Source organism: Vigna unguiculata, chromosome 7, assembly GCF_004118075.2.
Source record: "Vigna unguiculata cultivar IT97K-499-35 chromosome 7, ASM411807v1, whole genome shotgun sequence".
In the NCBI taxonomy this organism is placed as follows: Eukaryota; Viridiplantae; Streptophyta; class Magnoliopsida; order Fabales; family Fabaceae; genus Vigna; species Vigna unguiculata.
Genome location: NC_040285.1, coordinates 22,392,224 through 22,415,688, shown reverse-complemented (window position 1 = coordinate 22,415,688; position 23,465 = coordinate 22,392,224). Strand labels below are relative to the sequence as shown.

Genomic DNA, 23,465 nt, shown 5'->3' with positions numbered 1-23,465 from the left:
TGGTAGTATCTGTTTCTCAGAGAGCATCCACATTTTGTCATTATCTTCCGTTCTCCATTTCTGTATCTTGTGAATGCCTGAAACCAACCACTGAGTTGACAAACTCAAATTTAATTGTCTCGCAGGTATCAAATAAACCATGTCCCAAGTAAACCATGTCCCAAATATGGCAATGTATATGAATAAATATAATCCAAAGGAATATTTGCATGCATGCACGTTTGCAGTAATTAAACTTAATGTATGCTTCCTAATTAAGCTTCCAATAAAAAAGATTCAAAATGGTAGTAGGTTGGAAGTTGACTGCGTTCGTGGTAGCCATGGCAACAACAACCTCAAAAACACTAACACAAATTCTTTCATTTGACTTCGAACCAGCAAAGCTTTCATTCTCACTAGCTAATTGTTACAATGAGAAAATATGTTTGTTCCTTCTATATAAGCCCAACTAGCCAACCACCTTATGGTCATCCCTAGTTACTATACAACAAACCTAAATCCTTCACTAAAAAAAAAATGGCTCTTAAGAACATTTCTGTCCTTATACTCTCTCTTTCTTATATGCTCTCATTCTCCGTCGCAGATACCAGTTCATCCTCCATTGTTCCCCCTGAAACCATTTGCGGGTCCACCGTAGACCCTACTTACTGTAGCAAAACCGTGCTTGCCAATCAAAATGGCAACGTCTTCGACTATGGTCGCATTTCTTTTCAAAAGTCCTTGTCCCAGACACGCAAGTTCTTTTACTTGGTGGATTCGTATCTTCAAGGTAGCTTGTCTTTGTCTCAATACACTATTGGTGCTCTTGAAGACTGTCGGTACCTTGCTGAGCAAAACTTTGAATACTTATCAAACATTTATGCCACTACTAGCCAAGCTAGCGGTGTTCTTCCCACTTCTCAAGCTGAAGATTTTGAAACCTATCTCAGTGCCGTTTTGACTAACCAACAAACATGCTTAGAAGGTCTACAGAGTACAACTTCAGATGCAAGAGTGAAGAATGAACTTTTATCATCTCTCTCTGATGATTTGAAGCTTCACAGCGTTACGTTGGCCTTGTTTATAAAGGGGTGGGTGCCTGAGAAGAAAATCATGACATCGTGGCCCCAAAATGGAAGACATTTGAATTTCAAAAATGGTCAATTGCCACTGGTCATGTCAGATCGAGTACGTGCTATTTATGACTCTGCTAGACACCATGGGAGGAAACTACTAACCACTGATAATGGCGGAAGTGTTGTGGTTAGTGACATCGTGGTTGTTAGTCAAGATGGAAGCGGAAACTTTATCACTATCAACGATGCAATTGCTGCTGCACCAAACAACACAGTTGCTGGTAATGGCTACTTCGTCGTTTTAATCACCGAGGGAGTGTACCAGGAATATGTATCCATTGCCAAAAGCAAGAAGTATTTAATGCTTGTTGGAGATGGAATCAATCGGACAATCATCACGGGCAATCACAGTGTTGGAGATAACTTTACAACATTCAACTCAGCAACAGTAGGTAAGAAAAAATAATTCGCACGCACCTTCATATAACATCATTTTTATATGACTAATGTCCAAATATGTTTTAATCTTTCATTCGTATAGGGTCAACAATAACATTTTGAAACATGTAGAGAGATTGAAAACACATTTGATCCAATATGAACTCTAGTAAACCTTTCAATAAACCTGTTCTTGTTTTATTACGTGTCTATCTTCAATTACATATGCTTGATGTGGAATTGCAGCTGTGGTGGCTGAAGGGTTTGTAGCAGTTAACATAACCTTCCGTAACAGTGCTGGACCGAGCAAGGGTCAAGCAGTGGCACTAAGAAGTGGAGCAGATTTGTCCACATTCTATAGTTGCAGCTTTGAAGGGTATCAAGATACATTGTATACACATTCTCTGAGGCAATTTTACCGAGAATGTGACATATATGGCACCGTTGACTTCATATTTGGAAATGCTGCTGTTGTTTTGCAAAACTGCAATATCTATTCTCGTCTCCCTCTGAAAGGACAATTCAACACGATCACAGCTCAAGGAAGAACTGATCCGAGTCAAAACACAGGAACTTGTATACAGAATGCCACTATCAAAGCTGCTGATGATTTGGCTCCAGTAGTTAGCACCGTGCAAAGCTACCTTGGGAGGCCATGGAAGGAATATTCAAGGACAGTTATAATGCAGTCCTTTATGGACAGTTTGATAAACCCTGCAGGTTGGCATGAATGGAATGGTGATTTTGCATTGAGTACCTTGTACTATGCAGAATATAATAACACAGGACCTGCTTCTAACACTACCAACCGAGTCACCTGGCCCGGTTATCATGTTATCAATGCCACAGATGCATCCAATTTCACCGTCTCTAACTTCTTGGGTGGGGACAATTGGATTCCCCAAACTGGGGTCCCATACTTAAGTGGGTTGATATAGTAAACTACAAAATGTTGTTCAATACTTATTTTTGTAATGTGTATGATTTAATTTCTTTAGAAGATTGCTAGGTATCACCTAGGCGATCTTCGTGGCGGATAATGATTTTCTTTTAAAGATAAACACAACCAATAAAAACATGACTTGTATTTGTACTTTTCATCAATTCTACATTTAAATTTTATGTGTTTACTATTATTGAGGTGAGTGGATGTTCTTAGTAAAAGTTTTTTTTTTTATTGACAAAAAGAATAAAAATAATAATAAGCAGGACATTTGGAATGTTTTATAAAGTATATAGATACTAATAAAGAATACCTATATAATTTAAAATTAGAAATTGTGCAACATGAATATTACTTCTGAGTAAATTGGTCTGTTTTTAAGTCGTGTGTCCTCCTTATGAGTATTGATTTGTATATGGAAATTAGAAATCATGAACCACAGGCACGGCTTCCTGGAAATCGTGTTAATGAAGAAGTTGTGATCTGTGGTGATAATTTTCAATTACAATATGAGATAAGAATTCATGGTAGGGACGCACAACTTCTATAGAGCATACATCGTGTAGGAGGATAACGACTTCCGTTACTAATTGTGCTTTTAGGTTTGTATAAGTTATTATATTTTATTGGTTAGATATGTTGTAATATTTTGGATTTGCCTTAAGTGAAGGTAATTTGACTTGAGAAATTTTGTAAATAATTTGAGGAAGATGTATTAATTTGAACATAATACTGTGTAAAATGATGACACTTATTATTAGGGGGAGTAAAATAAGATGTTAGGCTGATGGTGCACATATTCGAATTTGGTTCATATTAGACTAACTAAAAGATTGATGTGGATGTTGAAGAAAATAAGAAAAACACCTACCATGCTGATGATAGGATTGTGTAGGAGGTTGAGCAATTTCTTGTGACGTATAATATTGTTACAAAAATAGTGGTTTAATTCAAATAAGTAAAGTAATAACAATAGAAGTGGATTAAAAATAAGTTGACCTTGTTGTCGAAAGATTGTTGAGATGGTGATATACAGTGTGATCAATGTACCACTGCATGTACATTGTAGTGAAAGATGTTTCAAATGATGAAGTGAATATTTGACTTGTTGTGACCTTATTGACCGATTATTCAATGGTTTCATTATATTCTTTACTATTATGGAGCCAATTGTTTGACTAATTTTCCAATGAACAAAAGCAACTTGCTTTTGCATATGTAAGGTTTTGTTTATTGCTAATAGAGGAATGTGTTATTGTGCACCAACAATCTAATTATAAAAATTATGAGTACCTTTTAACATTTCGTAATTTAACTGAACGATTATTATCTATTCAATACTTTTTGGGGGAAGGGATGCAGGTAAATTTTGGATGCTTCACTTGTAGCGATGTAATTTAAAATTCATCTTAAAGTCTAGTGTAAGAAATTTATACAAAATTAAAAGAATTTATTTCATATAAAATAACAATTTAATAAATGTGATTTAAATCTAAAAGCAACACATATAAAATCATGGTCTAAAGTATTATGTGATATGTTTGATAAATACTTAATACTTATGTTTATTAATCTCTATCATTTGTTTTGAATTTATGTTTATTAACCTCTATTGTTTGTCTGAATTAATGTGTTTTGTTTATGAAAAGATGTTGAAGTGTTATGTGTTCTTTTTAGTTATGTATATTTTTTTATTTTCTTCAGATTATTGTATAGGAAAAGGAAAGATTAGAGAGTTCGGCCAAGATTATCTCGTCCAACTAGAAGATTGAGACAGAGCAATTTACTATTAAAAAAATCTATATTTCCTCTCAATTTTGTTTTGAAATTTTTTTTGTAGAAAATAATTATAAATTTTGTTATGAAAAAAAAAATTTGCAGGAAATTGCTGCCAATTTTTTTACAAAATATTTTGTATAAAACACTTTTCACAACAAATTTTGTAGGAAATACTTACGAATTTTATAATTTTGTAGGAAATAATTACCCACGAAAGAATTTCTTGTCAATTAAGATTCTTAGAAAAAATAGCAGGAAAAAGTTTTTTCTTGCAATTTTTTTAACAAATTTGCAAAAAAAATCTCATGTAATATGAGAATTTTTGTAGTGATTAGAAGTGAATCAAAGATTATTTCTCGCCCAGTGAGAGCTCAGGCTCGCCCAACGAGCAAACAGTTCCTCATTATGGTTGTAGTGTCGAGAATGAAAAAAAGAAGGGGGTTCTTTTGTGTGGAAAACTGAGAGGAAACTTAGAACTCAGTCAAAGACACTTCTAAGTCTAAAGGACATCAAATTCTTCCATTCGTTTGTGAGAATTTATCAAATCTATATGTTCTAAAAGTCACTACTAGAATTTTTAATATTACTTGGGAATTTTTTTGCAAATTTTCTACAAAAATTTGTAGGAAAAGAGTTTCCTGCCATTTTTATTACGAATTTTGATCGGTAGGTAATACCTTCATGGGTAATTAATTATCGTGGAATTTAAAAATTCACAGGAAATTTCTTGCAAATTTTTTTATGAAAAAAATTCGCAAACATTTTTCCTACGAAAAAATCTAACTAAAAATTTGCAGGTATTTTTTCTTGCAAATTTGCATTTCGCAAATAATTTTCTTGCATATTTTAAATTCGCAGGTAATTTCTTGCCAAAAAAAATTCGCAAGTAATTTTTCCTGCAAAAATAAATTTGTAAGTATATTTTTTCTACCAATAATTTTGCAAGAAAATTCGCAAGAAACTCTTTATAAATTTTAAACAATATATAATTACTCTTTGGAGCCTAATGATGCTATTTTATTCTTTATTTGAATATAATTTTATTTTAAAATCTGTATATTTTACAATTTAATTAATAAAATATTTCTTGTAGTTTTAATTAAATATATTCTACATTTTATTTTTTTATAAAAGAAAATATATTTTATATTTTACATCTTATGAACACGCTATTTGATACAAAAAAAAAAGAGAGTAGAAATAATCTTGAAAACAATCAACTTCCATAACTAGAATAAATTATATCGAGGAATCATAACATAATTCATAGATTGGACTTGGAGTATGAAGATCATAATAAAACTAGAAAAAGTTACACTGCAAATATATAACAACAATAATTATAATGATGTGCAAGATTTCTTCTCCTTCTCTTCAAGTATTCACCAAAAATGTATTCTCTAAAACTGTGTAGAGAGATAAATCTGGAATCGAAGGTAATAAATAATGTTATTGAAGTTTAATGGAAAAGATAACAATCAATACACTTGCATTATTTAGATAACCATCACAAAAAATAAAATTCAAATGTTGAATAAGCAAAAAAGCAATGTACCTCTAATTCACTTTTTAAGCCAATGCCAAGCAACTGAATATGTTGTTGGAAGGAAAGGACTTGCACCAAGAAGAGAAAAAACTGAATATGAAAACCTTTAACTTGTTCAATCATTGCCCCTGCTCCATTCAACTCCCCAAATCTTAAAACTTTAATGAAATGCCCAGGCCAAATCTAAATTGAAATTTATTTTATGTTGATACAGTGAGCAATGCAGCAAAAAAAGCTCTACTGATACACTGCTTCAATGGCCCAAAATGTTGTGATAGCTACAGTATATTCCACGTCTGGACTCATTAGACTTTCCAACAACCTATCACAATGTTCATATGTTACAATACAAACAATCTGGCAGACCAGAGTATCAAATGATTTGTCTAACATTCCATGTATCCATGTCTAGGAGGGGTTTTTGTTTTATTACATTAGAGTACACCTAAGGAAGGATCTAACCCGTAAAATCTAGCCTATAGTTCATTAAACCTTGGCATAATTTACCATTTTAAAATTCAATCATTTCTTAAATCTCCCACAGAAATATGAGAAAATTTTGTTGCCTACAATACATTGATCAGAATATGATGACAGAAGATTAAGAAACCTACTCATGGTATTTTTGGTTTGCTTGCTGAGGAACAACTTCAGAGAGTGAAATACCCCACTTGCTAGCTTCTCTCTTAAATCATGATATCTAGTCCTTCAGGGAAACAATGACCCGCAATATTACTTCCATGTCACCACTCGCATCTGATTCCTTCCGAGCTTTTATCAACACATTGGCCACAAATAGGACAAAATCTCGAACGAATAAGTAATCTTGTGCCTGCATAAAAAGAATACAACAACTATAAAATACAAACTTCTTCCAACACAAATTTTGTTATCAACTAAAATTTATTAAAAATTAGGTATTTTGAAATTGAGTTCATTAAATAAAACAGAAAATTGTGCGACATTGCACTAATTGCGAAACAATAGTTAAAATTTTGACAGGGCTACTCAAAATTGTACTAAATAATATAATGCCAGGAACCTGATTTATATAAATCAGAAACCATTGGTGGATCCAAGCTCAACTACCACATCCATTGTCATTTTCCCTATTGTGAACACATTTTTCACTGTCCCCTCTAGCTTCTTACACCCTATTGCACAATCCTGAAGTGTTGTATAATGTATTGTGTCGAAGATTAATAGCTTAGCTATAAAGAAGCAAAAAGTTAGCAACATAGACTATACAAGTCTTAATTATTTAACAGTTTGTACTAATTGTTTTATCTTTTCCTTGAAGACTTGGAATGACAAGCCACTTTTTAAGAATGATAAACAATATTGGCTAGAAAATGCCCATGTGAAAATTTAAGTAGAGAATTCTTTTATCATCTGGTTTGTTTGGGAACACTAATTCCTATATTAGCCATAACTCCAAGGTAAAATAAGGCTCACTACATAGCACGGTAGACCGTGATGGAATTAATAGTTATGAAATTTGAACTCACTTTTTGCCACTTTTGCTACAAGCTTTATCATCCTCAAATTATGTCTCCCACAAACCTACATTTTTGTTGTCCATACCACCAACAATTCAATTAAAATTGACAAGAAAAGCACCTCTCATCACATGTAAGGCTCTAAAGCAAAAAAAGTCCTTTAAGACACACCGTTACTAGCACCTTAAACAAATTGAATCTGCATAAACATGAAAATTATTAGTCGTGCTCCTTCAACACAAAATACATGGTTGGGAAAGATCAAGCCCTATTGTATACTTCCGATCCAAGAAGGAATGATGTAGCCTCAACAAACCCTAACCAAACTGCAAGGGAAAATCAAAAGCGAAAGAATCTAATTTAGCACTAGCCAAAAACCCTAGGTATCATCATTCACCTAAACTCGACAAGTGAGAACGATAAAACGTAAAGAAACTGACATTATAAGTGACGTCAAGCTTCTCGAACTGGCTGAGGAGCGAAATACTGAAATTAGCCTCCGGCGGCGGGACGACATCGACGAGCGCATTGGTTTGGCGGTGGAGTGCAACAGAGGTAGAAGGTTTGACTAGCTCGAGGTTGATGGTGTTGAGGATTCGATGGCGGATCCGATGATGCTTCACCTCCTCTTGCGCCCACAGCAGCTCTCGCTTCAGATTCTTCTACTCATTCTTTACGCACTACTGAGAGAGATGAAAGAGTCTAGGTTCAGATGCAGATATTAATAGGGATGTTGAACAACTGCAAATTAGAAGTGAAATGAAGAATAAAATGAGAGAACCGTCAATTTTTGATTGTATAATGTAAAAAGTGACAGTACAAAGAAGAATGAAAGTACTCTGTAAAGAGAAGAAGGGAAGGAGTAGTTTCAGAGAAAGGAGTGACAGTAAGATTGAATTTGAATGAGCACCAATTTTTTTTTAATTTCTTTTCATATTTTAAAAATAATCTTTTACTAATAATTATATGAAAATAATTAATTTAACCATTAAAATAAATGTATTTTTTATGAATAAATTTTTGCAGAAAATATTTTAAGTAATAATTATTTTTCTCGTAATGAATGATATTTATAGTGAATGATAATTATTAATAAAAACATTAAAAATATAAATGAAGGTTATATAAGTTTGATTAAGTAAATTTTAAGATTAAGAATATTTTAAAAATATTTTACATGTTTAAATACATAAAGTAAATGAGTTAAATAATAATAATAATAATAATAATAATAATAATAATAATAAAATGCTTATAACACTTTTCTGGGGAAAATATGCATAAAAAACCACGTATAAAGAGATTGTAAATTTCCTGCCAAATTTTATTAAAATATTGTAAAACTTATTTGCCAATTTCTTCTCTCAACAAATGTGCATGAAGAATTTTAAATAACCTGCGTCTTTTCTTGCTTTTTATTTAACGTGAAAATTTAAATAAAAAACAAATAAGTTTTCAGTAAATTTTACATGAAGTTCCTGCAAAAAAATGTCAAGCAAAAATCTGTATAAATATTTAGTATTTTCTTACTAATTTAAATTTGCAGGAAAATTTGTAACAAATATAAAAGTTTTATGTGAAATTTTTCAAAAATTTAAATTCGCAAGAAAAAAATCATATAACAATAAATTCATAACAAATTTTGCATGAAATTTCTATAAAAAAATTTTGCAAAAAAGATTGGCAGGTAATTGACAATTTTCTAGTAGTAGTTAAACTCTCATTTCATTAGGATTGGATGTAATGAATTCATACTTTGTATAACTTTTCCTATATCATATATTATCTTCTGTATTTAATTGTTCTATCTTAGTTATTAATGTGATAATGAAATATCATGCTATTTGTTGGTACCAAATTATTGGAAAAAGGAATATGAATACCCACTTCTTCTAGACCCAAACTCTTTCCAAGCCCAAAACCCACCAAGGTCTAGATACATGACCTAAAGAAAATCCTATGTTCCAACCAAAATATAAAACCCAAAATTAAACCCTAGTATAATATTTACAAATACAGAGTTCTAGGCTAGATTTTCATATCTTCTTTACCCAAATAAACTTTAAATTGAATTTGTCATGCTTAGAGAGGCTCGATCTTCTTATATTCTTCTAATCATAGCTTTAGTTAAGATTCTTCTAATCATAGCTTTAGTTGTAGGTCCCTTAACTATAGAAATGCCATCATTTTAGTGATTATCTTTCTATTATGGTTAATAAAATCTCATTTAGTACATTCCAATTGTCTGCATTACTTTACCTAAATACAGATTTGCCCAAATTCAAGCTCAATGTAATACAATTTTATACGATTTATTTTATATAAGTAATGTCTTTTTTTCTTTCTCCAACTTAAAACGAGAGCGTCTGACATATTTTCATCCACGTTATTCTGAACTTGAAAAAGGAAGAAAAGTTTATAATAACAACCTCAGGATGAAGTAATTAATCAAAAAATAAATGAAATGATAAATTAATCATACATTAGAATTATATTATCGTTAACTGACTTCCATTTTTAAAATCTCTAAAATAATCTTAATCGTGACTATTTCTAATTCTATTACTAGTCTAGGTCTTCATCAACCAATAATACATGCATTTAGTTTTTATTTAGGAGATTAAAGGCATTTCTCATTAGACCAAGATGTTATTGGCCTGTATCCGTATAATTACTCCTTCTTAATATTTAAAAAAAATAAAGGAAAAACACAGAAATAAAGATGTCCAAATGTAAATGTTTGCTGAAAGAACGTGTCCTACTCATACCAATTCAGAATTGACTAATTTGAATGTTAAAGAAAGATATATATGTCGAGTCATGCATGGAGTTAGGCATCATTGACTAAATCTTGCATAATTACAATCCAAATGCCTTGTTACCAAAAGATAGGCAAGTCTTTACCAAACGTTTTCTTTCCCTTCTGACTTTTTTTTTTTTCCATTTTATGTAATTATCTTCATTTAAATAAACTTCCATCCACCTATTTTACTCCCAAATACCATAAAAATAAACACTCTTCATAATATATACAACTAAATCTTAACCAATTTAAATTCCTTATTACCCACATGAATACTTTTATCTACTAAGAAAAAAAAAACTTGTTTATTTATAATAAAATTTGAATTCTCTACTTATTTTTGTCTGTTATACCTTTAAAATATATTAATGATAATTAATTTTAAAATTTTAAAATATATTAAAATTATCTTTAAAATACTAAAATATTATTTTTTTTAATACTCAATAAAAAAAATCAACAGAAAAACCGGACTCATTTATAATATCTACGACATGATTAGTGATAATTAATTATAAAATATTGTTTTACACCCTCACGAGAACGTAACATATTTCAGAACACATACTCTTCCGAATGACATTTAACATCGCATCCTATAAAATTATGCAATTGTTTTAAATTGAGCTAATAAAATAAACCAAGACTTCCTGCCTCTTTTCCTTTTCAGTTTGTGGATGTTTAGTCTAATTTTTAATTGATTTAATATAATATGAACTAAAAATTAGAAAAAGGCTAAAATAAAAACTCTCCATTACTACTAGGACAAAAACAAAATTTCTTTCAGAATGTTTTGGTAGATAGGAAGTTTTATTTTCTCAAAAATTTGGAGTTTGTGTTTGATTTACTTTGTACAAAAAATTAGCATTACCAGGAGACAAGATCTTCGGAAATAATTCTCAAAACACACCAACTTTTAATTTCTATAAAGTATTGCCTCGACATTTCTGTCGGTTCCAATCAAAAATAAAATTTATTTCAAACTTCCTTAAACTCTAGTAAAATCTATTTAACTTTATTTAAACTAAAATTCAAACATACACTTATTAATCCATAAACATCATAATTCGAAGATTATTCATTCTTCTTGAAGCAGATTTAAGAAAACTCTTCATGAAAACGCGAGTTCATTTAAATTAAAAATAATTCTGGAACTTCGCTATCTCCTCCACACGATATATACAGTAGGAAATGAAAATACTGTGGCACAAATTTCGAGTATTGATTTATAGTGTACACCACACTGAGCCATTCATCGTCCTCATGAAGTCAATGTTTTTTTATAGCAGCACCCGGTAAAAGTTCATTGGATTTGTGTGAGATTAGGTTGAAGACAACTCCGTTGACAGAGGAAAATGTTTTTTGAATGTATACATATATACCAGTTAAAGAATAGACGCGGAAAAGAAAAACAATACTATATTAAAGAGGCAACGAGCGATTATATTATCACATAATTTCATGGATATGAGATCTCATAATGTCAAGCAGAGATTACTTTTTTCCACTTTTCAATTTCCAAATACTGGTCTATGGTCTCCAACTTTGCAGTGCAATTGCACTAACCCAATCGCCCAACATGCATTCATACATACATGTAAATGGTAACAGCAACACGGAATCTTTCTATTTAGAAAACCACCTCCTTTAATTCCTATATAAATATCAAGTGATTCAACTCAATTTTCATCTCACACTCAGTTCTTGCATATCAAGTCCCAATGGCCAACAAATTACGTAATTCCCTCCCAAAAACAACAAAATTTCTCATCCTCATCGTACCCATGTTATTCATCTCCCTGGTTTTCGCAGAAACCCCTCCAACCGCTTCTGTCTCTCCCAGAACAATATGCAAATCCACCCCAGACCCATCTTATTGCAGTTCCGTCCTCCCTCCCCGAAACGCCAATGTTTACGAATATGGGCGATTCTCAGTGAGAGAGTCCCTTTCACAAGCGACCAAGTTCTTGAAGTTGGTTAACAGATACCTCCAACGCAGTTCCTCTCTATCAACCTCCGCAATCCACGCGCTCCAAGATTGCCAAACCCTGGCCGAACTCAACGTCGACTTTCTCTCCAGTTCCTTCCAAACAGTCAACCGCAAAAGCACGCTCCTTCCCACTTCGCGAGCTGACGACATCCAAACCCTTCTCAGCGCCATTCTAACCAACCAACAAACCTGCTTGGAAGGCCTCCAAGCCACCGCCTCCGCTTGGCGCGTCAGCAATGGACTCTTCCTCCCGCTTTCCAACGACACCAAGCTCTACACCGTCTCTCTCGCGCTCTTCACCAAGGGCTGGCTCCCCACCAACGCTAACGTCACCGCGTTTCACCCACCCGCCCAACACCGCTCCTTTCGAAACGGCCGTTTACCGCTGAAGATGTCCAGCAGAACGCGCGCGATCTACGAGTCCGTGAGTCGGAGAAACCTCCTTCAGGCGAATGTGGGTGACGAGGTGAAGGTGAAGGACATCGTCACTGTCAGTAAAGATGGTAGTGGGAACTTCACCACCTTGAATGACGCCATTGCGGCGGCGCCCAACAAGTCTTCCTCTACATCGGGATACTTCCTCATCTACGTCACTGCGGGTGTTTACGAGGAAAATGTGTCCATTGATAAGAAAAAGACGTACTTGATGATGGTTGGAGATGGCATCAACAAGACAATTATTACAGGGAATCGTAGTGTTGTTGATGGCTGGACAACCTTCAAGTCCGCAACTTTTGGTACGTACACTAGATTACGTTTACTACATAATCAGCGCACCAAAAAATGATCTATTATTAACACAAGTATAACATTTATTTGTCATGTCTTCTTGGTCAATATAATTCCATAAATACGTTTAAAAACAATACATTTATATATAGATGGATAGATACACGTGTGAAAGAATGAAAATAAAAGTAAGAAAGTGGCTAAAAGTTCACGAAATAGTTTTCGGACGAAAAAGAAAAAAAAAAAAAAGCTTTTAGTTGTTGATTTGCTTATATAATCATTAGCCATTGTGAGTTTCACCTAAAGAAATGAGCCATTATGACTGATATTATTACATTATGCACTTTTATTGCAGCGGTGGTTGGAGCAGGATTTGTGGGTGTTAACATGACAATCCGTAACACTGCCGGAGCAGAGAAGCACCAAGCCGTAGCACTTCGTAACGGGGCAGATTTATCGGCGTTTTACAGTTGCAGTTTCGAGGGGTACCAAGACACACTCTATGCGCATTCCCTGCGACAATTCTACAGGGAATGCGACATCTACGGCACCGTGGATTTCATATTCGGAAACGCGGCGACAGTGTTGCAAAACTGTAACCTGTATCCTCGTCTTCCAATGAATGGCCAATTCAACGCCATAACCGCACAAGGCCGAACCGACCCCAACCAAAACACCGGAATTTGTATCCAGTATTGTACGATTAGGGCAGCCGATGATTTGGCTGCGAACATAAACGCGGCTGAAACTTATCTGGGAAGGCCATGGAAAAACTACTCAAGAACTGTTTACATGCAGAGTTTTATGGACAGCGTGATCGATGCAGGTGGGTGGCGTGAATGGGACGGTGATTTTGCTTTGAACACTTTGTATTATGCAGAGTTTAACAACACTGGACCTGGATCGACCACTGCCAACAGAGTCACGTGGCCCGGTTACCACGTGATTAATGCCACTGATGCTGCTAATTTTTCTGTCTCTAACTTCTTGCTCGGAGATAACTGGCTGCCCCAGACCACAGTGCCTTTCGCAACTAACTTCGTATAGATAGATACATTCATTCGCTCATTCACTTTGTTCTTCCTTTAAGCTTTATTTTTTTTCTTATGGTAAAATAAGCTGGTGATCCGGTGTAACAAATACACAGACCCTGCAATACGTCATTTTTAATGTAAAACCTTCGTTGTTTTGAATTAATACACTGTTATAATTAATGTTCAAAGAAAAGATTAGATGTTTAATTATTACTCCAACAACAGTTTTAGGGAAATTATTTCATTTCATCTTTTCCTTGTTCACTTGTAAAGTGTATAAATTTGTGTCTCAAAAAATCCGTCCTTTTATCTATGAAAAATGATAGTTTAACATGTACGATAAACTTTGGCAAACAATCACTTTTGTAAAAAGAAAAATTAAAATTTTATTATTTTACTTTTTTTAAAATAATTAAAAATTACTATATTTAATAATTTTGTCAATAAAATGTTTCTTAAAAATTATTTTAAAAAATTACTATATTTAGTAACTTTCTCAATAAAATGTTTGTCAAAAAATTATTTTTGTTTATCTATATGCTACATTTTTGGATTTTGTTACTTTACAATGTTTTTGTTCACAAACTTCGATAAACTCTTCACCAAACCTTTATTTTCTCTTTTCAAGCCATGATAAATTATTTAAAAAAATATCGAATTGAGTGTTGCCATGTCGACATTGTTAAAACTTTGTCAATAACAGTTTGACAAAAAAATTTATTACTTTTTTATAGTGTTTTCGGGTTATGAAAGTAGGAAAATTATCTTTTGTCAATTTTTTTTTTAACAAACTTAACAAAGTTTTTAAAAATAGAATTAAAAAAGATTATTTTTTTAATTAAAATAAAATAATAGTTTTTTACTTAAATAGGAAAGTTTGTCAAAAACTTTGTTAAAAACATTGTTAACCTATCATAGCTCGTGAAAGTAATAGTTGATATGATAGAGAAAATGATGGAAATAGCAGTTATGTAGTTGTGAGTTGTTAGATGTTGTCATACATAAAATGGTAGAATACACATGGGTATATATAGATTACATCTCACTTACATGATTATTCTAGAACATTTTAACTAGAACTTATGTATAATGTTTTAGATTTTTACCTATGTAATCTTAGACTTTTCTACATTGATCTAGAATTTTCATTACATTTCAATATATACATTTATCTTAGGATTTTCTAGATTTTTCTAGAATTTGCATTACACTTTAATACTCCTCCTTGATTCAAATTTGGTAACTCCAAGCATAACACGTAGTAGTTCAAACCATAGTAATCAAACTCGCGAGTTAACTCCCTAACTCAAACGAGTTTACTATCCTAGACATGGCTTTCGAGTTAACTCGAAAGTAAAGTCGACTTTGAAGTAAAACTTGAAAGTAACTCGAAGGTGGGATTGTTAAAATCATGCAAAATCGTGAGTTTGTAGCGTGTTGCGAGTTTGAATGGGTGAAAATTTGAAACAGAAATGAGGTCGTTTGGAGGGAGACCTAACTTGATTTTTCTCGCGATGTAGGGTTTTTCATTTTCAATTTGTGCAGTCGTGATTTTTCTCGCTCATTGTCATCTATTGAACCTTTCGTCATCGCTTCTAGAGCTTTTAGCCACCGTATTAGCCATCACGTCTAGAGTCAGTGGCCACTGCACTCGTCGTCGCATTTTTTTTGTTAGCCACCGCACTCGCATTTGTGTCTGTCTTTGTTGGTCACGTCATCGTCATTCGTTCGTGTCCTTCTCTATTTGTGGCGTCGTCATTGGTTCGTGTTTGTGTCATTTGTTCTCATTCATCCGCTGTCGTTCGTTGTCGTTGTGGCCGTGGTGGTGGGTCGGGTCGCCATCTACTTGGTCGTGTCATCGTCGCGTCCCTGCTTGTGACCATCGGTGTCGCCATCGGCCACCATCTCGCCATCTGCAATGGTCACATCCTTCACTCATGAGTGCTTTGTTCTCTCTCCCTTTGTTGCGCTGTAATATCATGCATCCTCTCCTCTTTTTTCTAACTGTTTAGTTAGTTTAATTTTTAATTTTTTTATTTTTTAAATACTTACATATTGATTGAAGTATTTAAGCTCCTTACAGTTGCACTTGTGATCTTTTCTTTTTCTGGTTAAATTTGTAGTGAAAAGTTAGATTATTGTATGGAAATGCATCAAATTCAGTGGATACTAATCCAAGTGCATCCTCATCTGTTAAGACTAGAAGTAAAAATACTTCGGGAAATCGGTCTTATATTGGATGGAAACACGGGTTTGATATTAATGCCAATGGTAGAAAAGTTAAATGTAGTTATTGCTCAAAAATTATGAGTGGGAGGATATTTAGATTCAAATATCATCTGTTGGAACTAGGGAGGATTCTGAACCGTATGCCTCTGTTTCGAACGAAATTAAAAATTTGATGATAAAGATAGTTACAGAATCTAAGCATGTTTCATTAAAAAGAAGAAAGTTGAATATTATTGATGAAGGAAATGTAGAAACTGAGATTGTTAAAGGAGGACATAGGTTGTTTGGCTTTAAAGGAAAACAAACAATTGCCAATACTATTAAGGGGGGGAGTCCAAGCACCTTTAAATCAAATGATGAAAAGAGGATTCAAAGAAGAGGTTGATGCTCAAGTAGCTGAAGTCTTTTACACCAATGTCATTCCTTTCAATGTGATTTGAAATCCAACATTTGCAAAGATGTGTGAAATGATTGGTAAATATGGAGTTGGCTACAAACCACCATCTTGTCATGATATCAGAGAGAAGCTCCTAAAATAAGATGTGAGCAAAACAGATTTAATGCTTGAAGAATGCAATGAGGAATGGAAGAGAACTGGTTGTACCATTATGTTTGATAGTTGGATAAAGACATAATGTTTGATGGAATGGAAGAGAACTAGGTTATGCGTGTTGGACTTTTGCGGGCTAGAAGGCTCAATATCTCAGCCCGCACTACGTTTTTTGGCTGGCCGGCTCACTAAGCCAAGCCCATATTGTCACCCTTGAAAAAATGTAGATGAAAGATATGTGTGTGAATGAAATAGATGAGTATAGATGAAGAGAATGAAAATGGACAAAGGAGATGAGTTTTGATGAGAAATGAGTGTGGAGAGATTTATGAATTCAAATGAATAATATAAGTGAGACAAGATTTATATAAGAGAACAAATTTGAGTAATGAGAACCAAAACATTTATTAAATTTTCAAATATTAATGAAATCTGATTGATAAAATTTAAAAATATTTTTAAAAAATTATTAACAAAATAGATATTCAAATTAAAAATAATTTAAATGTCTTTTTACTTCCATTTTTTTTAAATTATAATGAAATATCTTTTTTAATACATTAATAAAAGTTAAAATACACCGCTTAAAACAAAAGCATGAAAATAACAAAGACTAAACTAATAATAATTTATAATTAATATGTTCGATAGTGACAAAAAAATCACGATAGTCACATTAAATTATTATATCATAGTAAAAAAAATTATACAATTGCAATGATAAAATTACACTTCTGATGATGAATTAGAAAATAAAAAAATATAAAAAATACAAAAACTAATATTCTACATGATAAAAATAAATAACTAATAATAATATTAAAAAATAAATAAAAATAATTAAATGTGTGTCTTAAATCAGTGCCTTAGAAACAATTTAATAAAAATGAAATCCCACAAAGAAAAATAATTGTATAATTATGGATTTGATAAGATGAATAATATGAAAACTTTTCATTGCCAAATTAGTTGAACTATTGAGAGATGATGAGAAGTGTTTTAGCAAAACAAAAGAGGTATTCAAATGAAACAAAAATTAATAATAAGAAAATAAAGAAGATCAACTTCCTTTTTATATTACATAGTAAATGAAAAGTTTGTATCATTAAACAAATAAATTTACAATTAGGCATTCTCATGTGCAAATAAAAAACACAATAAATAAAAATATTATTAAGGAGTAGAAATATTCAAATGTGCAACATAAAAAAATATTTAATTGACATGAATTACATTATTTGAACATAAGTGCACACACATTGTGATCTTGAAGATGTGAATGAATTCCATGATAAGCCAAACAATTAGAAGAGAAGATAAAAAAGTGTGTAGTATGTGTATGTGTGTGTATATGGCGTTACTTTGGTGTCCTTCGGAAAGGCGTTTTGGTGCTATTTCATGTGGATTGAATCAAAACATGTCATATGCAATTTTTTCAAATGATGTGGCATTACTTTAGTATAATTAAATCACATGAAAGCATATGCAAACCCTACTCATCGAGTCCTTGTCACCCACATGGATTTTCTTTTTTCTTTGAAATGTCGATCTCTTTCTAATCGTTGATTATTTTCCTTTCCTCGAACATCTCGACGTTAGTTTTCCCAAAAATAACAATAATTCAACGACCTAGATTCCTATTTTGTGAGTGTATTGGAAAAAAGAGAAATGAGGAGAAGAAAATATCATTCATATATTCCAATACATGTCACTGATTACAAAGAATGGCTTGAATATATAGATGTATAATAAAACATTTAATCAAAGAGTTGTACAAAAAAGGTAAAGAAACAAAATGAAAACAGATTTAACAGAATATGTTAATAGAGATAACAAAACATATGTATAACATGTTTAGTTCTCTTAGTGGGATTTTTAGCTATTTTAATAGCAGAGTTGTTATCACAAGAGGTTGTATAAGGTGTGGAAATGGAGATCTCGGAAAATGTATTGAAGCCACGATAATTCACAAGTGAGGGAGGCCAAAGTACAATATCCAGCATCTAATGAAGACCTTAAGACAATAGTTCGTTTCTTAGATTTCTAAGAAATCAAAGATGTGCCAAGGAAGATACAAAAGCCAGAGATGGGATGCCCAATCAAAATTTGAATAGGCTTGGATTTTAAGATTAGTGTTGGACTGATATAAGAGACCATAGCTAGTGGCATTTTTCAGATAAAGAAGGATTCTTAAAGCTTGTTGCATATGTGCTTGACGAGGGGAAGACGCAACCTGGCCAACTTGGCCAAGTTATTGTACAACAAAAAGAAATACCATGTCAAATAAATCAATCTCCTAATGATGCGCTGGTAGGAAGAGGGGTCAATCAATAACAGTTCTTCATCAACATGCAATTTAACTAAAGGATCAGATGGTGTTGATGTTGGTTTACAGTCAAAAAGATTTGTTTTTGTTATGAGGTCTAAGCTTTATTTCCTTTGGTTTATAACGAGACCATATGAGGACCGAATGACTTCGAGTCCCAGAAAATACTTAAGAGGACCGAGATCTTTTATAAGGAATTGGTTGTGAAGATAAGCTTTAACAATATGAATTTCTGTGATATCGTTACAAGTACGTCACATAAACCTACTATACAGTGGAGAAGAGACTTTGACAAAAAAGGAGAGGTTCGAACTTTTTTTGGAGTACCTAAGAAGAAGAAGTTTTGTAATGAATTTGTGTTTCCAGTTTCTGCTAGCCTACTTGAGACCATATATGGACTTGTGAAGCATGCAAACACACTTTGGATGAGGAACAAATAGTCCACGAGGGGGCTTCATGAAAACTTCTTCATTGAATAACCATGGAGAAAAGCACTATCCACATCTAGTTGGTGTATAAACCAATGTTTAGTAGCAACTAGCGCAAGGACAAGTCTTAAAGAAGTTAGCTTCACAACCAGAGAGAATGTCTCAAAGTAATCTATCCTTGTGTAAATCCCTTTGCAACCAGCTAAGCCTTGTAAACCCATCTACAACTGATGACTTTGTTTTCAGGAGGAAGAGAAACTAATGTCCAAGTACGGTTTTTATTGAGAGCATCTATTTTAGCAACCATTGCATATTTTCAATAGTCACTTTGAGGAGCTTCTTTAAAGGAAAAGTGTTTAGCTTGGGCAGAAATGTTGTGACAAAAAGAACCATGATCAGAGGAACATTTATCATAAGAAACAGAACAATGTATAGGATAAGGATTAGATGAATGGGTAGTTTTAGTAGTGTAGGAGTTAAAGGGTAAGCGTTTTTGTTTAGCAAAACCACAAGCTATGACATATAAAAAAGAAATGTGAGGATGTTAGGAAGCAACAACTTGTAAGATTTGATTAGAGGATGTCCCAATTTCATATGCCACATTTTACAATAATCGGTAGTATTAACCAAAACAAAATGTTGAGAAGTAAATTTTTGTTTCTGACACGCTCAAATTAAAGTTGCTATAGTAAGATGAAACAAGCCTTGATGAAAGAAGAGATGTAGTATCTCTATCATATTTTTGTGTAAAGGCCTTCTCTTCGCCCTCCCAAGCTCCATAGCGTTAACCTCTTCGACAATTTCTTCATGAACAACCTTTTTATTCTCACTGCAATAACTGCAAGCTTCTGTAGAAAATTATAATAGTGTCATTTCATGACGCAACATGGCAACGCTTTTGTGATTTGTGAAAGACCATGTTTGCATTCTTTATGCGTTATCAATCTCGAGTGTGGAACGAAGAAAGGTGACATTGCCAAATCCTATGTGACTTCTGATTTCATCATTGCATTGGCGAACATTTTTATTATTATAGCTAACATATTTTTATGAATAAAAAACAATGGAAAAAAAAGCAATTGAGAGGAGAAAGGAATAAATATTGGTTATGTGATGTAATGTGCTGAATATGAAAATAAAAGATAGGTTTTTTTACAAGGAATGGAGAAAGATTGGAAAGGATGTTGTTCTAAGACAATAGGGGGTGCCATATTCTAGCACAGTATATGTGGGTGCCTGCATATGTTCCTATTGAATGCACGAGAACGCTAGTTAATTTTCTCATCCACCCACCTAATAACTAAAAGCTAAACCACCTTGTCAAGCAAAAACATCTAGGATTTGCAAAACGTGGAGACAAAAAGACACCAACATTGGATTGAGAGATGGTAAGTAGCATCTAGGCATTGACGCCCATCATTCTCTTGTTGATGGAGACGGCAATGTTGCAGAGTTGGCGAAAGCTTACACTCCTTTTCGAGAGAATGTCATCGTCGCCGGGGATGGATTCGTCACATGTGTCGATTGCCGCTAGGGCTGCCTTCATCCACGTCAGGGCATCTTTCTTATCGTCGGACAAAACGGAAGCAATAGTGTCTTGAATTTGGCTTTCTGCATCCAACAGATTCTCCTTGCAATCAGACAGTCCCTGTTGTATTGCCGGTTCCAAGGTCGGGTCATCGATCATCATCTTCGCGTCTACTAATATGTTGCTCGCGTTTTCTGCCGCTGCCTTCAGCGTTATTATTTCCAAGTCCTTTAGGGAGGCTTCTGGGCTGCTTGGGTCCGACATAAGCACCTTCAAGCACAGTTCACTGTTTCCCCTTGTCTTGCACACACTCTTGATTAGCTCTTTGCCTCGCAATTCTCCTGCAGCACCGGTAGGATCAGCAGCACCGGCTGGTCCGGCAGCACCGGTAGCACCAGCAGGACCGGCAGCACCGGCAACACCGGCAGCACCGACAGGACGGGCAGCACCGACAGCACCGGCAGGTCCGGCAGCACCGGCAGCACTAGCAGGTCCGGCAGCACCGGCAGGTCTGGCAGCACCGGCAGCACCGGCAGGTCTAGCAGCACCGGCAGGTCTGGAAGCACCGACAGGTCTGGCTGCACCGATAGGACTTGCAGCACCGGCAGGACCTGCAGCACCGATAGGACCTGCAGCACCGGCTTCGTGATGCGCTACAATAACACACATGCACGTGCCCAATAGCCACAACAAATTTGCTTTGCTTCCCATTTTCTTTTGCTTTGCTTTGGTCTGGTTCCCTTCCACTTTGCAGGCTTTCGGTTTATAATCTCAAAGGAAAATGAGGTTTTGACAAAGTTTACAAACTTTCTATAAATAGGATTAAAGTAGATTAACTTTTTATTTTTTAATTAAAAAGAAGTAATAAAAATAGTACTTTTTTTACTTTATTTAGTAGTTTGTCAAAATTTGTCAAATTTTTTTTTTTGTTAATGTATCATTTCCCTCAAAGTATGTTTGTTACAATGGTAAGGTAGAGGTAGCGATGCGCTGCGCCATCCAATGCTTCTGGCTATATTCAGCAACTTTTCTATTTCTTTGCGTCTTTATTACCACACATTTTTCTATTCTTTCTGCACCCCGCACTTAGCCCCGTACAGTAACAGGCTTTTCAGTTTACTTCTTGCGGGCCCATTTACCACTCCACCAATTTTATGGAAAAAAAAAAAAAGAAAAATCAGTGATTACCTCAATTTTTCAAAAGGTTTGATTTCAAATAACGGTTTAGGTTGGTCAAAATTTCAGAAGGTACTAGTGTATAAATTTGCTTCTTGTGAAGACAAATTTGATTTCGTTTTCTTCATCCTGTGGATCCGTGACCATATCATTCCGGGGATGCCAATCAATACTGATACCTACCCTAATCGAATAATAAATTCCAATGATGAATTTTCATATTCATGTAATTGGTACAACAATTCTATTTTTTTCACTCATCACTTCCAGAAAATAACAAAACATAATCTTGCAATAGCGCCAAAGAAGAGTGGATATGGAACATTTCGACGCAGGGTCAACCAAAGAGAACGCCAAGTTTTTCAGTAGCACTGGGCGCCGCTGAAAAACCCAACCGCCAGTTGTACAACGGTATCAATTATCAGCCCTTGATATCATGGGTCCACGACCCGGATCTGGATCCCGGCCACCTTTTAGCTCCACTATTAAGCTTACCATTTCCAACGACTTCCTCGGGCACCAAACCGATGCGGGAAAAGAAGAAAAACCCAACGAAGCCGGTTCAGTGTTAGAAAATGGTTGGACCGGTATGGCGTGTCGGTGAACAGTGATTCGACAAAGTGGACAGTTAGAGTGAGAAGTGAACCATGCATCGATGCAATGGGCGTGGAACACGTGGTTACAGTTGGGAAGCACACGGCATTGTTGGCCGTCGGTAAACTCCGACAAGTAGACGGCGCAGTCGTGGAGAGAGCGGTGGGTGTTGGATGAGTAGGTGAAGATGGGAAGGAATTTGAGAGAGCAAGGAAGAAGGCCCTTGGAAGGGATTCGAATAGCGTGGTTGCGGCGAGGAAAGCATGAATGGCGGAAAGTGTGAACGAAAAGGAGAACGATTACGAGGAGGAAGAGAAGAACGGTTGAACCAAACATGACTTTGCCATTAGTGGCATACTTTGTTTCATAATCTGGATCCATGAAAACTAGAGAGCGGAGAAGATAGAAAATAAGAGAGATTGCAATTTATGCACAGATTAAGCAGTGGTTGAAATACGGTGGGGAGTGAATTGAATTTTTTTTATTAAAAAATTGTAATTAAATTTTTGGGAGGGAAAGGAAGAGGAAGGTTCCTATCCTGTTAAAACGTACACTTTCACAGATAAAATTTCAATTTAGCTCCACTATACATATGCATTTATTTCTGGTTTACTATGTTTGTCTTTATTTGCGTCAAAATTCATTTTCTCTTTTACAAAATAATAAGGATAATTAATGTATCAATAACAAATAAATATATACATAAGGATAATATATTCATAATTTTCAAAAGTATTTTTATTTTTTAATCTCTACTTAAGCTATTCATTCCATAATTTTTTTATTCAAAATAGCCAAGCAGACACATTTTTAATATT

The 23,465-nt window shown here is 34.1% G+C and overlaps 4 protein-coding genes across 4 annotated transcripts; 2 read left to right on the top strand and 2 right to left on the bottom strand.

Annotated features, from left to right (window-relative positions):
* Positions 1–391: 391 nt before the first annotated feature.
* LOC114192063 (pectinesterase-like) lies at positions 392–2,613 on the top strand. Its single transcript, XM_028081633.1, has 2 exons — positions 392–1,507; positions 1,740–2,613. The coding sequence occupies exons 1-2, from the start codon at positions 517–519 to the stop codon at positions 2,429–2,431; spliced, it is 1,683 nt and encodes a 560-aa protein (XP_027937434.1). The 5' UTR covers positions 392–516; the 3' UTR covers positions 2,432–2,613.
* Positions 2,614–11,653: 9,040 nt separating this feature from the next.
* LOC114192404 (probable pectinesterase/pectinesterase inhibitor 41) lies at positions 11,654–13,975 on the top strand. Its single transcript, XM_028082115.1, has 2 exons — positions 11,654–12,790; positions 13,138–13,975. The coding sequence occupies exons 1-2, from the start codon at positions 11,785–11,787 to the stop codon at positions 13,827–13,829; spliced, it is 1,698 nt and encodes a 565-aa protein (XP_027937916.1). The 5' UTR covers positions 11,654–11,784; the 3' UTR covers positions 13,830–13,975.
* Positions 13,976–20,479: 6,504 nt separating this feature from the next.
* LOC114192619 (translation initiation factor IF-2-like) lies at positions 20,480–21,643 on the bottom strand. The gene has a single exon (XM_028082398.1). It carries the CDS (start codon positions 21,586–21,588, stop codon positions 20,749–20,751), a length of 840 nt encoding a protein of 279 aa, XP_027938199.1. The 5' UTR covers positions 21,589–21,643; the 3' UTR covers positions 20,480–20,748.
* A 610-nt stretch (positions 21,644–22,253) lies between these two features.
* Positions 22,254–23,193, bottom strand: LOC114192688 (RING-H2 finger protein ATL5-like). The gene has a single exon (XM_028082472.1). The coding sequence runs from the start codon at positions 23,026–23,028 to the stop codon at positions 22,468–22,470; it is 561 nt and encodes a 186-aa protein (XP_027938273.1). The 5' UTR covers positions 23,029–23,193; the 3' UTR covers positions 22,254–22,467.
* Between the last annotated feature and the right edge of the window lie 272 nt (positions 23,194–23,465).

Coding starts and splice junctions, on each gene's coding strand:
- LOC114192063 (XM_028081633.1), top strand. CDS start 517: ATGGCTCTTAAGAACATTTCTGTCCTTATACTCTCTCTTTCTTATATG. Junction 1,508..1,739: donor ATTCAACTCAGCAACAGTAG/GTAAGAAAAAAT, acceptor GTGGAATTGCAG/CTGTGGTGGCTGAAGGGTTT.
- LOC114192619 (XM_028082398.1), bottom strand. CDS start 21,588: ATGGGAAGCAAAGCAAATTTGTTGTGGCTATTGGGCACGTGCATGTGT.
- LOC114192688 (XM_028082472.1), bottom strand. CDS start 23,028: ATGGATCCAGATTATGAAACAAAGTATGCCACTAATGGCAAAGTCATG.
- LOC114192404 (XM_028082115.1), top strand. CDS start 11,785: ATGGCCAACAAATTACGTAATTCCCTCCCAAAAACAACAAAATTTCTC. Junction 12,791..13,137: donor CTTCAAGTCCGCAACTTTTG/GTACGTACACTA, acceptor CTTTTATTGCAG/CGGTGGTTGGAGCAGGATTT.